Source organism: Phoxinus phoxinus (genome assembly GCF_949152265.1).
Source record: "Phoxinus phoxinus genome assembly, chromosome: 21".
Classification (NCBI taxonomy): domain Eukaryota; kingdom Metazoa; phylum Chordata; class Actinopteri; order Cypriniformes; family Leuciscidae; genus Phoxinus; species Phoxinus phoxinus.
The window spans coordinates 7942212-7955929 of NC_136896.1; the positions used below are offsets into that span (position 1 = coordinate 7942212).

Genomic DNA, 13718 nt, shown 5'->3' on the forward strand with positions numbered 1-13718 from the left:
TGACTGTAGTGGGCAAAAGTGCTTGACTGAGATTGTGTGACTGATTGTAAGGTTTCATGGCCATCACGATGATCTAAGGCCAGTGAAGCCTCGCAATACAAAAGCCAAAAATAAGTCTGCATCAATTATTAACGCTGGGCTAAGACCTCACTTAAGAGATTTATTTAGGCACGCAGCAATCGGTTGGGTCCACATGGCTGATGCTATGGTTCCCACGTGCTTAAATGCACGCACCCTCACCCACGCATATGTCTGCATGAGTATGAATTCATAACACAGACTCATTCTGCCTGTGGCCAAATTGGATAAAAGTTTCCACTTCATGCCGATGTTCTCTTGCAAGCTCTATCAAAGCCTATGGCCCCTAACTAACACTGACATTCAACATATACTTACAGAACAGACCTGATTTTAACAAAACCTGTCACTCAAAGAGGAACACACACTTCTTTGTCTCGCTCATGTAAATCAATCATAGTACTCACTCGGACAACAACCAGACAAAGGAACAGGTGTTTTGTGGTTATGCTATGCATCTGGTATGCTCTGGAATATTTTTTTAGTGTCAAGAAATGTAAGACAAGAACGAGACACAGAAAAAAATAGACACATGCAACAAAAGTGGGAAGCACTGTTGATTAGATGATTAAAAATATTTGTACCATATACACTGCAATTTTTTTTTTTAATGTTTTGGCTTACATAATATTTCAACAGTAACAAAAAATGAGAAGGGACTTCTGGGATTGCCAAATAATAAATAATTAAAAAGAATGAAATATACAATATCTGCTGCTACTATAATAATAATAATAGAACATTTTAGCAGATATTAGGCCAAAATCGTTTCAATATCGTGCATCCCTAATAAAAGCCACATGGTAATGGTGATGTACAGAAAGTTAAAAAAAAGTTACTGCCTGGTTGTCATTCATTGTAAAGAACAGGCACAGACAAATGACATGAGCATTACTGGAATAACTGTAGAAGCATAAGATGTGGGAGGGGGGAGTATACGATGTAGTCTGCAAAACAGCTTTACCTTATGTAACACTTTTAATTTAAAAAACAATATATTAGCAAATATTAACAAAAATATTTGCAAACAAACAACTACTTGTTTGGGGCACATCCACTTCTGTATTTTCTGTATTTTATTAAATATCTATTGACGGGCGCTATTCAACATTAAAAGATAATATGGGCATAATCATAATGCCACACATAGGGACACACATGCATATGACATTAAGGCATAAAACAAACAGACATGCTGTAATTTGTCTAGAGATGAAAGTTTCTAGTGAAAAGGCTAAGAGACTTAAATAAAAAAATTATCATTAAACTTTTTCATACAGAGATATTGCTGCTTTTTACAATGCTGAGACAGCAGCAGAGAAATAGCTCTCCTCCAGCCCAAAAATATAATCTCATAAGGTCTCCAGCTCGGCTGTACTGTTTAGATATTGAGAATGTTGGAAATCAGGTAACTAATATCAGGATGAGATGAAGCTGAATTCATTCAAATAATAGCCTTTTAATGATCAAATTAGAGCTGGTATCGTGATCTCCATTGAACATGTATTCAATGAGACACCAGCAGTGAAATGAGAAGGCGAATGCTCTAGAAAAATGATTCTGAGATAAATGATGGAAGTATAACCAGCCTCTCCCCTCCAGTCCTCTGCAAAGATAAAACGTCTATTCAAATTTGCTGCTGCAACACTGATGTGCTTTTAGCATCATCTTGAAGAATGACAAATTATGCAATAGATTCAACAGCCAATCCTATCAAGAGTCTCACATTCCACTGAAGTCCATCTAATCAGACTCCAACTTTACCCAGAGTGATGCACTGGACACACGATTGGACAAGGATTGTTTGTTTGAAGTTAAGGACTGAGGTTCAAACCCACACTCAACGAATTTCACCTTGGAGATCAATAAATCTAAGTCTAACCTTATTTAAATCAAATGATATTCAGACTTGCAGGTCTAAAATGCTCTTTTCAGCAAGATACCAATAGAACAGAACAACACTTCCTGGGAAAGGCAAATGCCAAAAGATTTATTTGTATGTACTGATATTTGGTGCATCCATTGGTTGCTATAGTGTTTACTGCACAGTTAGTCACTGCTAGCTACAAGGCACAGTCACTTGTAAATAATGAATGGACAGCAACATTACCGAGGAAAGAAAAACATACTTGTACTGTGACTGCAGATATGTTCTCTGACTGTAATCTCAAAAAGGGTTCACATATTAAATTTTTCATGGACATGTTGCGCAATCATTTGTAGGGCATAATTTGTTTTCAAAGGGCTGGAGCGAAAACAAATGATTCACAGATGCCCTATTAATGCACACAACTTCATAGGTGTATTCAAAATTGACATTCATTTTTAATTTATTAAAAAACATATGCAAGACAAAATACTACAGATAATAAAAGGTGTCGTGATGTGCAAAAACTTCCACTAAACTAAAATATTTAAAGAATATGACTTTACCTAGCAAAGATGGGACAGATGCCATCTGAAGTGGCATGCTAAGAAGAAAAAAATTACACAAACTTTTTCATATGGTTTCAGCTACTATTAATGCATTGATTGTTCTCATGCACAGCCGAATGGCAAAGTTTAAGGTCATGAAAGGGCAGAGCAGGTAACTAGATTTTCATATTTTACTGCAAAAGAAATTCACACTTAGACTGTTCGTAAAAAGTTGAGTTGCGTCAAGAATGGTTAATCTCATCATGACTCCCTAAATCTAAATCATATTTGTTACAGTTGGATGATGATTCATAGAGAGACAAGGAAATAAGACAACAGTATAGAATGAACATTGTGCAAACCAATCACCAATGAGCAAATTAATGCATCTGCAGAGTGTGTACATTTGTACATGTGTGTTATGTCCAAAGATACAGTCTTAGATATGCTGTACTATGTTCTCATACATCCAAAGCCATTCACACTGAAACCATAAGTTATTCTCTTTTGCAATCCCCCTCCCAACCACAGGGGCCACTGCAGCTACAGTCTATAACTCACCAAGATCCTTAGAGCCGTGACTCTCGCTGGCCAGCTCTCCCATCCGCACCAGTGCGTCGAAGTAGCCTTTTGCTGCAAATGTCACACCTGGAAACATGGAAGCATTGGGGACATAAGAATCGGGGTTGTGCTAACTTGCTGACCCGAAGCTTCCCTCAACCCACAGGTGCAGCATCTATGAAAACAGGAGTGGTGGATGGGAAAGCTTTAAGCTCTATGTTCTATGATGTCTCGGCCAGAGAACTGGGGAGGTGGGGGTGGAGCTTGTGATTGGTGAGCAATGAATAGCAAAAGTACTATTACTTTAAAATAATAATAATAAAGAAAAGTTTGATACCCTCCAAAACTTAACATTCACATCAGATAGCGCATTACTGAGAGCAATCACTCATTCTGTGTGAGGTCCCGCCACAGGGACAGCTGTGCCTCTTCTGCGTCACCATGGAAGAGAAGGGCTGGCTCTGAAACAGGCTCTCTCGGAGCCAGAGGATCATGGCAGTTTAGCGAGGCGGGAGAGTGCCAAGAAGCACAAAGTATCTTGGAGCACAGGGAAATTTAGAACCAGAAGGTACTGAGCAAGTGGTTAGCGAAGGTTAGCATGTGTAGCAGAGTAGAATAAGCCAAGTTCTGCCTTGACTTCAGTTGATAGACTTCATTTTAAAATCAAGTAAGAATCATACAGACAGACACAGCATATTTAATTTGATGCAAATATAAAAGGCTGTGAGAGATAGAATCCAATATGTTGAAGAATCATCTAATTTTCATTGCATGTTTTTTAGGGCTTTTTGTCCATTGGAAATGTTTTGTAAAGACTTTTCATTAGTCTTTACAATCAACACCATGGTACATTTAACTATATTGCCTGAAACGTATACTAAATATGTGAACACAGACGTTTGTCGCAATGCACGTTTATTTTGTTCATTGTTGCGTCTCTAAATCCTGCAATTATAGGGATGCACAATGTAACTGTTCCAGTACTGGAAATTGAATTGTGCAATAGGGATGTCATAGTGAAGACATTTTACAGACTTTTCACTTTCGTGTAGGGAGCGGCAGTATCTGACCGCACATTTACACTATAAGATATTTGTTAATGATGCTCAGGATCTATTGAGCACCAAATCCTCCGCTATCTTGTTAATCATCTCAAGCAATTTTTCAAATTAAAGTTTCTCAATTTCTCAAAATCTCATAAAGTAAAGCAGACTCCTGCTGCGACTCTGCAGCTCGTGCTGTATGGAGCAGAGCAGACGCTTTCAGTAATTGTAATATCCTTGGTCCAACTAAACTAAATGGTTTTCATTGTATTTGCGGTGTCGCGGTGGGCAAGTAATGTAATCAGTATATGGCCAAACACAGTGTAACACCGGTAACACTGAATCCCGCAGCAAGCCTACTGTGAATATTCATCATTTTTAAATTTTAAAATGAGCTTTGTCACTATCTTACTTTGGCATTAATCATTAAAACACTAAAAAAATGTATCTTCTTTTAATCTTCTATTCATCTGTAGCCTACATTATAATGTTGTGACGTCTAAATTCACTTGTAGCATTTAAAACATGTGAATTTAGTGTTATACTTTTAATTTATTTAGAACAAAATAGTGTTGAATTTTAATATGAGCCATTAGTCAGCTATCAGCCATTAAATTAAAATGCATCTAATTCATTACACAGTGAAAGTACACAAGCATTGATTTCTCAGCGTTGCCACATGTACTTGTGTTGTAAGATCTAAGAACTGTTTCTGTTCTCTGACATTTTAAACAGACCATACTTCTGTCCCTAAAAGACTTGTTGACACTCACATCAAATTAAATATGCTGTATGGCCATCCCAATTCAATGCAGAAGGAGTGTTTGGGTGGAGGTGGTTAGGCTACACCAATGGCAGCCCAGTCACATATGAATGTATAGACTTATTTGCTAGTGTCCGCACAAATCCCATGCTCAGGATAAGGTGCGTCCTGGTTGTGAGGGATTAGAGGGGGAAATCTGGGGGCTTTGGTGCTCCAGCGGTTAGGCTGAGTGGTGAGGGGTAAAGAAACGAGAGAGGCAGCAGAAGGAAAAGAGGATTACAGAGGTCTGAAAAATAGGACAGAACGTCTCTCCAACCATCTCTGAGGAAACACGGATCAGCCACAAGAGACAATCCAAAGTTAAAAACCACAGAAAAGCCCAATCTATACCCTGTTATCACGTTGTCTATATGTGATATTCTCCTGCTTAATGCACATAGAAGTATCCATTGAATACAGATGTTAAGGTCTTTGGTCACTAATTATTCTTATTCTAATAAATTATTTAACCTCCTGACCCTTTCGATCCTTTATTTCTAAGAATCCTCCAACACTTCCAAAAAAAAAGGCAAAGGGGGAGATACTTTAGGCTTTACAGCTGATTATGCACCATACATCTCAACATAATCATCTACTTTAGGGCATGCAAATGGGCCTCCAAGATCTGCAAACTGTTGAACATTTCATTTGCAGCCAATGTTTCTTTTTTGTACTAGATATTTCATTATCTTCAAACAATCTATTAGTTTTACTATTGGTTACTTGCATTTGCCAAGCAACCCAAAAACTTGCTAATGCCCCGTGGCCACCATTTGTATCATTAGTGGGTACTGTGGAGGGTTTCCACTCTGCTGCCTCCAAGACCTGGCATATTTACAACTCCGGCAAATCCCCATGAGGGATTCTGCGAACCTCCATAGATCTACAAGGATGGGAGCACAAATCTCACTCTAGTTGGGTCTATTTTTAACTTTATCTCTCAGACTTCACACTCTCGCACACATACACACACTCTCATGGTCTATCCTCCAGAGCGTTGGTCTTTTTCTTGTATTTTCTGCCTCATAAAATATTAGATGGACTCTGGAATGATGAGTGAAATTATTGGTTCTCTGCAGTTCTTGGCACAGTGCTAAAACTCTACAGGGATTTGTCCTGAAACTTCTGCCCTGTCCGTGGGCCTAAACTGAACACAGGAACACTGTACACATCATACCCTGAGATCAGACAATGTGGCACCATTATTTACCTGATTATAATGCAAATCCAATGGATTAAATCCTAACCAGAAGCAACGTTTTAAAAGGGACAAGTTATTTAAAAGTTATCTCTTTCTCTTTCAAAAATGTTTCTAACCCGCCATGATCGCGATGAGTGACACCAGATTTTGTCTGCTAGTTGTTGTTGTTTTTCTCTTCTGCATCGCGCCATGTAGCCTCACACACACCGAAATCACCCTGGACTGAAATACTACTCCTCATGCATATTAAACATCAAACATGGATGAGGAGACACTGAAGAGATTGAGAATCGGATATTATATTAGATATTAAATAACAAAATGAAAAAGCATGAAATGCAAGGTTTGTGTTCTTATTTTTATGCTTAATTGTGCTGTGAGAGCACAAACGGCAGAAACTGTTGTAATTGGCTGTTTGTGATCGATTAGGTCACTTGTTTGATTTTCATCTTTAGTATGGATAGACAAACTGCTTGTCATCTTTTTTGCGTCGCACCTGGTTAGGGTTTGTCATAAAAATCTGTTTTTCCAAGAGTGATCGAAGTTATAAATGAGACAATGTTAGTAATTATTAATCTGAGAATAAAGCATTGTGAAAGAAGCGATGCAGTAAAGGGCATTTAAGTGTTGCATTGAACACCAAATAACTGTGCTACCCATTGTCGTTTTTGCCATACTTCGTCCTCCTTGCAGTGTCATATCATTCTTGTCCTGAATATATATCTTCCCTGTTCCCTTTTCGCTTCCTTTGCGGGACTGTGTCTGCTCCCAGAGCTCTCTCTGGCCTATTTATGCCTGTTCTCTGTTCCATTTTACTCTCCCTTCCTCCCAGTGCATACTTTTTGCTCTGAAATGCCTACATCCATGTCCAGTCAACATCTTGAAAACACACACAGAGGTCCGTAGTACTCCGTACATCATCGAGTGTCATGTATGTGTTACATGTATGTGTTACATGTATGTGACAGCTCTGGGGATGCTACATGCATGAACCAGATGGAAGTTAAGGGGGTTTCAGGGTGCATATGGATTTAGACATGTAACATTCTATGACATCATTAGTACGAAGGAACAGGAAGCCTTCCGCCCCACAAACATAAACATAAATTCTTAACAAACATTTAACAAACATTTAAACAACATTCTACTAGATTTCTATACAAGAATTTGATTGGAGTTTTTATATTAGTCGTGAATGTGTATGCAACCAAGGAGTGTCAAGGAGCGGAGCTCCCCATAAGCATGAATTTCAAGCAATTTCTTCTCATAAATTAAAGCAGACCAATGAAACAAGAGCTTGAATAGCTGGCTCATTGCCTGCTAGAGTGATAATGAACAAGCCGCTGATGTACTCACTGGAGAGGGCCTTCTCATAAGTCTTCCCCATGGCAACAAAGTTCCTCAAGCAAGGGTTGAACTGCTCCATGATGGACTGCAACAGAAATAGCACAGCTTTAGTCAGCACAAGAGCATTGGTTTAACAGCCATACTCCCCACTAGCAAGAACATCAGTGGGACAAACACAAAAAGTTTAATGGGAGGTCACATCTTTAAGGATGCAGATAATTGACAGGTGAACTTCTAATTCTAAGTCTCAACTCCATATTACAATTAAATGTCTGTGTGTTGATGCAGTGCATGTGAAGATACCAAGAAAGATGGATATAGAGAGAAAAGAAGCCAGAGCTCTCACGCCCCCACTTTTCAGAACGCTCTCATTAGTGGGACTTGGAGGGCATCCTGCCAGCTGGGATTTGCCGTTCTTTTGTTGCTGTGAGCACAGAATTGTGGGAATATGTGGAGATCTACCCACAGCCTGACTCACCTAATCCAACATTAAGAGTTGCCTTTTAAAATTTATTCATTTTCTATTGAAACTCCTTATTGACCTCATCCTCTTTTTTTTATTAAGAGCTTCGCTGCTCCATTCAAAGTAAAATCTCTCAACATGATGAATTTGTTCTGAGCACGTTTGCCCCAATGTCCCATTGTTCCTTTTTTTAAAGGCTTTATAACAGCTTCCAAAATAGTACCTACAGCGACATATAAAGAGACAGAAAAAGGTTTCAAAATAGTATACCAGGAGACAGAATCTAGGAAAGCCAAGAAGAGCAGAGGATGTACAAAACAACAACCAGCAATAAAGCACTGTACAACACAAATACTGTGGCAGCTATGGAGAGAGAATGAAGCTATGTGAATGAAAGTCTCCACTCTGGGTTTTACAGAATTGGAGTGAAGTTGTTTATGTGATTAATTAAGGTCGACGGTAAACTGATTTCTTGGGAATATACGAAATCCCCGCCACTCTATGCTCCAGTTACAATGAAAGCAGGTTTCCAGTAAAAATGAGGACAAAGGCAGAATGTTTTTTTTTTGCTGCAGAGAAAATTGTGATTCAGAGGTCTTGAGGAATGAACGGTCAAAAAAATGTAATAAAAAAAATACCTCAGAGCATGCAATTAATAACATTTATAGCGAACTAGTAAAAGGACAATATATCTAACTACGCTAGTTAATCAGATGCTTTAGATAACAGGCATTGGCAAATCTCTACGCCCACTAGGCCAATTAACAGAATTGCACATTAGCCATTTTTCAATATTTGTTTGTAAATGTATTGTGTAAATATTCTTTCAAATAAATGTTTCATTTCAAACTTTGCAAATATGCCAAACTTGCACAAACAGCTAAACAATGAGGGACAAAAGAGAGCAAGAAAGAGACAAGGCAACTAAATCAACTCCAAGTAAATCATTCATAAAGTCTTTCTCTACACTGTCACGTCTTATCTAACACAACATCTCAAGTCACAATTATTTCTTATGTAATTCATCATCTGCTGCATGTAATCATACAGCAGAGTCTGTCCAGCGGTAGTAATCTTCATTATTAAGTCTTTAAAAAGGAAAAAGGAAACACAGACCAACAAATAAACACCAACAAAAGAGATGAGATCAAATAAAGGCACAGGAAAAACTCATGGTTGGATGCAAAGCAAGCACAGCTGGCATGTTTTCATCAAGGAAGGAATTACACAATCATAGTGTGATGGATCTCACTGCACCACATGCCTAAGAGATGAGAGTGCATGATCGTATGAATGAGGTGAAACGTGCGACTGGTCCAGGGTGAAGCTTTTGCATGTCAAGTTATAATTTAATTTCTGCACATTTTAAACCCCCTTTATGATCAGTATAATAAATGTCCAGTAAGTATGCATTGCAAAAATATCCAGAATGCATTGCAAACCTTAAAATCTCATCTTTTCTATAAGCCAATACATTTAAACAAACTGCTTTTCCTCTCCTCAACATTTCCCACAGAGCTCTGTCCTAGAGAAATCCGTATTATACATGAACCGGTGCCAAGCTGATGTCCACCCAACATTTAATCATTAAAAGCATTTAAAAACGTTCTTTCCTTGATTAGTCCCACATCAATCAATCTAGGTTTAACAAGCATGAACGAGAGCAACCAAACCCCAGATAAGGTGTCATTTTCTTCTCTGTGCTGCTCTGCCAGACACTAAACACAGATTACCATGTGATTTTCCCAGCACTTCATTACAGACATCTTCATTAGGATAGGATGTAATTAATAGTCTTAACTAATGAGCAAGATTTTATATTGATGCATATTCAATCAGCTGGACTGCCAGCTCAAAAACTGCTGAGGGGAATTTTATGCTCCCTCCTGAAATGAAGGTGTGCATATATTACAGTATAAAGTACAGAACTAGATATGCATGGTTTCGTTAGATAATACAAATGCTCACCGAAGAAGAGAGTGTATAATTTTCCCTTTTTTATAAAATAGTGCAGAGGATCAAATGAAGCACAATTTCTACAGTCCATTAACACAGATATCCAACCACATCAGCAGAAATGTACAACATTTGGGAAAAAAAAAAAGTGTTCAGTGCATCAATTCTGTTACCACTTTTATTTAACTTAACCCCGAGAATGCCTTGATAAACCAACTAAAGCATAAGGTCCCTTTGAGAATATGAATGAGCCCCCTGGCTCAGATTTTCACTGTGCACATGCACACAGACTGGCTTTGTCATGTTAACACGTTGAGAATGGTTAGTATTTGTTGAACAAGCAAGGTTGTAATTGTAAACATGCCTTATTTACCACAAACACACCCTCATATCAACAAACCTGTATATAAACCTGCTACACCACAAACCTGTGATGAGAAACTATTGCTGCAGTCTCAGACAGCTTGCAGCAGATTGATGAATATAATCAACTCTTCTGTGTGTGTGTGTGTGTGTGTGTGTGTGTACGTGTGTGTGTGTGTGTGTGTGTGTGTGTGTGTGTCCGTCCTATAACAATCTATGCTTCAGTGTCAGGTGGGTGCACAAGCGCCGTTTTCATCTTTCATCGTCAACGTACACACACAGTAAAACATAGTTAAAACAGCCGTGTGGCCACTGATGCGAGTTGCAGAATTGCAGTCTGGAAAAAGCTTCCTGCTGTTCAGTGTTTATGTAATGCTCTTGATTCCTACGGCCTCAGGACAATTGAGCAGCGGAATGGATAATGATGATGTATATTAATCAGTGTGTCTGAATAGGTTTTTGAACCCAAATGTCAGGGGTTGATTTTAAACGGCTAACCTTCTGTTCAAAGCATTGCATTACACTGTCCATTAATTATATTATTCAGTTCTGGAAATAAACTAAAAATAAATGCGAAAATGATTAAACTTATTAGAATGATACACAGTTGGCCTCAAAAAGTATTTGTTCACTTACGTCACACTGTATAAATGTCACTGCATGACATTCATACATTTTAAATGTGACTTAAAACTATTGGGGCCACTATAATTTCAAATTGACAACTGGCAACTGGCCAATATTCTGCAAGTATATAGAGAACAATGAACTAAATGTGGGCAGGGAAGAATCACTCGCTAAATAACTAAGCTCAAGGTGATCCAGGCTTGGATTTTTCCAACTGGAGACATTTTCGCTTCTTCGAAAAGAACGCTTGCACCATGAAACACTGTCATTTACATATTGTAAGATTACCTAGTAAACAAAACATTTCAGCTTTGTCACAAGCTCACACTTTTTAAGAGATGTAAAAACAATAGGCAATTCACACACCTCCTACATCCATGAAATTCTACAGAAACTTCATGTGTGATGTTTGTATATACTATATGTGTCTATTTAAACCACATAAACCCTTGTTTATCATGAAAAAATATTCCTTACCATAGACATATTGTTCTATACCCATCTATCTATTATAGATAGTATTACAATCAACAGCAATCTCGCATTCAGCCGATTCTTCATCTAATCAACAATAGATGTAAAGAACCTAGTCCGGCCCCTAAATTTTTTCTTTTTAGATTTCTTTCGAATGTATGTCACAATACTGAATAAAAGATCTGGTGTTACTTCCATTTCATCACGACTTTGAAGGATTGGAATTTAACAATTTACTTCCTAAAAGCTATCACTCTCTGTCGCTCCACACACACACACACAATCCTAGCTTCAAAACAACACTGACTGCAGATCAGTTTTACCATTTTATTACACTACGACACTAACAGCAAGAGTATTCGGCCCTGATATGAGATATCTTCCCTCCAGCTTCCCACATGGACAAAGACCTTTCCGTGTCCACTGCGGATGCTGCATGTCATTTAGTTACAGATGTCTCACTCCTACAAGCCGCCCTGGCGCTCATCTTACCAATTTCCATTTCAGATGAGCCCCTGTCTGTGTACGTGAGTGGGTGTATGTGTGCCTGTGCGAGTTCACCGTGAACATCAGCACTGCGTGTGCATCCCACTTCAGAGCGAGCTTGGAGAGGTGAGATGGAGAGAGAATGACTTCCTTGCCCATATATGGTTGTGTCGGAATTCCCCCGCATTACTCTCTGCTACAGTGTATTCCTATTCCCTGCACGTTTGGATCATACCATCTGATCGCAGCAGGAGGGGGAGTTTGTGCAGCTAGAGCTCATTACCTTTGACTGATGGAACACTGTGTCCCCCTTCGTTCCATCACCTTAATTCATTCACAGAATCGCCAATAAGAAATGAGTGAATCGCAAATTCAATTTCAGTGCGAGGAGACAATGATGAATACGACTGAGATGCATGTGCTGGTACATGTGCCTATGTATAATACATGTATATAAGGGGGGCTGTGTGTGGGTGATGCACACGGACGCGGTTTTGTCTTCCTGCTGATGTATCCTCCTGTGAGATCTCGGTTGAAATGTCACTGCAAAGATTCCAGCATTTCCCAATTATCTCCTCCTGTCTCAAACACACACATATGCGTCAAATCGTTCCTCTTCCATTCACCGTCAATCAATGTCTCTTATTCTATTGTTTTTCCTCCTCTTGCACTCTCTGACTGTTAAATACACAATAATCAAACGGGGGGAAAATAAATTATATTTTACAATGAATTTTAAAAAAGCATATTTTAGGTTGAGATTTAATAATAATTTATCTTTATTTAATTGTATATATTTTTTCAGTATAGTATTTTAAAATGTAAAAAAAAGCAAGAAAAAAAAGCACTGTAATAGGCTACCTAAGTAATGGTATGCAAAATATAATTTTTATTTTTTAATGGGTGAAATATAAGATGAATATTCCCAGACATTCCTTGACAATTTACATTCACTCTGTAGACTACCACATCACTTGCAGTGCATTTTTGCATTTTTTTTCTTTTCGGATGATCAAGACAAATATAGAATATCTTCACTGTAACCTACACATTTGTGCATCAATGATATTTTAATAGGTTTCTCTCATGCCTTGCCAATTCCATCCTCCATTCTTAAACCACTCTGCCTGGCAGGCATGACAGTAGTATATTTGCCCTGCTGTCTATTAATAACAGGCATGACAGAAACAAACTCCTCTTTACAATATCCATCATAGCAGCCAAAGGCCCACATTACCCCATGGAGTGAAATAAAGGGGGACGGAGCCAAAATATTGTCACATAAGCAGATTACCTTTGGGTTTGAGACAAAGATATCACAGCCTTGTGATTAAATGTCAAAAGAGATGTGTTCATACAAACTGACCAAAATATCAATATCATAGACATGGGAGTGGGCTCTTTCAGTAACAAACGGTTTGCACAGACCACCGCTAATTTTCTAGTTATGTTAATATAGTTACTTTGCAGATCTGTCTAAGCAATTTGTACCATTAGATATTTTATATCAGTAAATCTGGAGTGGATTTCAACATCAAGCTGCTGAGATACAAACAATTATAAAAGAAATCATTAGAGCACACAGATGTCTCTGTTTAGTGCTCCAGGAGTATATCTGTGTGATTTGTTTGAAGTACAAAAACATTTTGTGCCTATGAGAACATGATAATCTGATGATGCGCTGCTGGCAAAATAAAATCTTTTCCTCCTCTTTTTCTCATTCACTCTTTCATCATCACTGACATTCAAACAGCTGGCCAGCCTCTCACCAACAAATCACACAGAGACAACAGTGCAGTCTCTCTCTCTTCATCTAGATACACACATAAAACCATTTAATCTGGACCTTAGCTTTAACCATAAGACATATATGTGTCTATTACTAATTATATTTAGAAGAAA

At 38.2% G+C, this 13718-nt stretch overlaps 1 protein-coding gene across 7 annotated transcripts in view; it reads right to left on the bottom strand.

Annotated features, from left to right (window-relative positions):
* baiap2b (BAR/IMD domain containing adaptor protein 2b) overlaps positions 1-13718 on the bottom strand; it is a 51713-nt gene that overhangs the window by 31717 nt on the left and 6278 nt on the right. For 4 of the 7 annotated variants that reach the window (XM_079594396.1, XM_079594400.1, XM_079594399.1 and 1 more), the window contains exons 2-3: positions 7457-7532; positions 3055-3141 (exon numbers count right to left, since the gene is read on the bottom strand). In XM_079594396.1, coding sequence (XP_079450522.1) covers positions 3055-3141; positions 7457-7532 — 163 coding nt within the window. The remainder of the gene's footprint in view (positions 1-3054; positions 3142-7456; positions 7533-13718) is intronic. The other 3 variants (XM_079594397.1, XM_079594401.1, XM_079594402.1) reach the window with 1 other exon arrangement.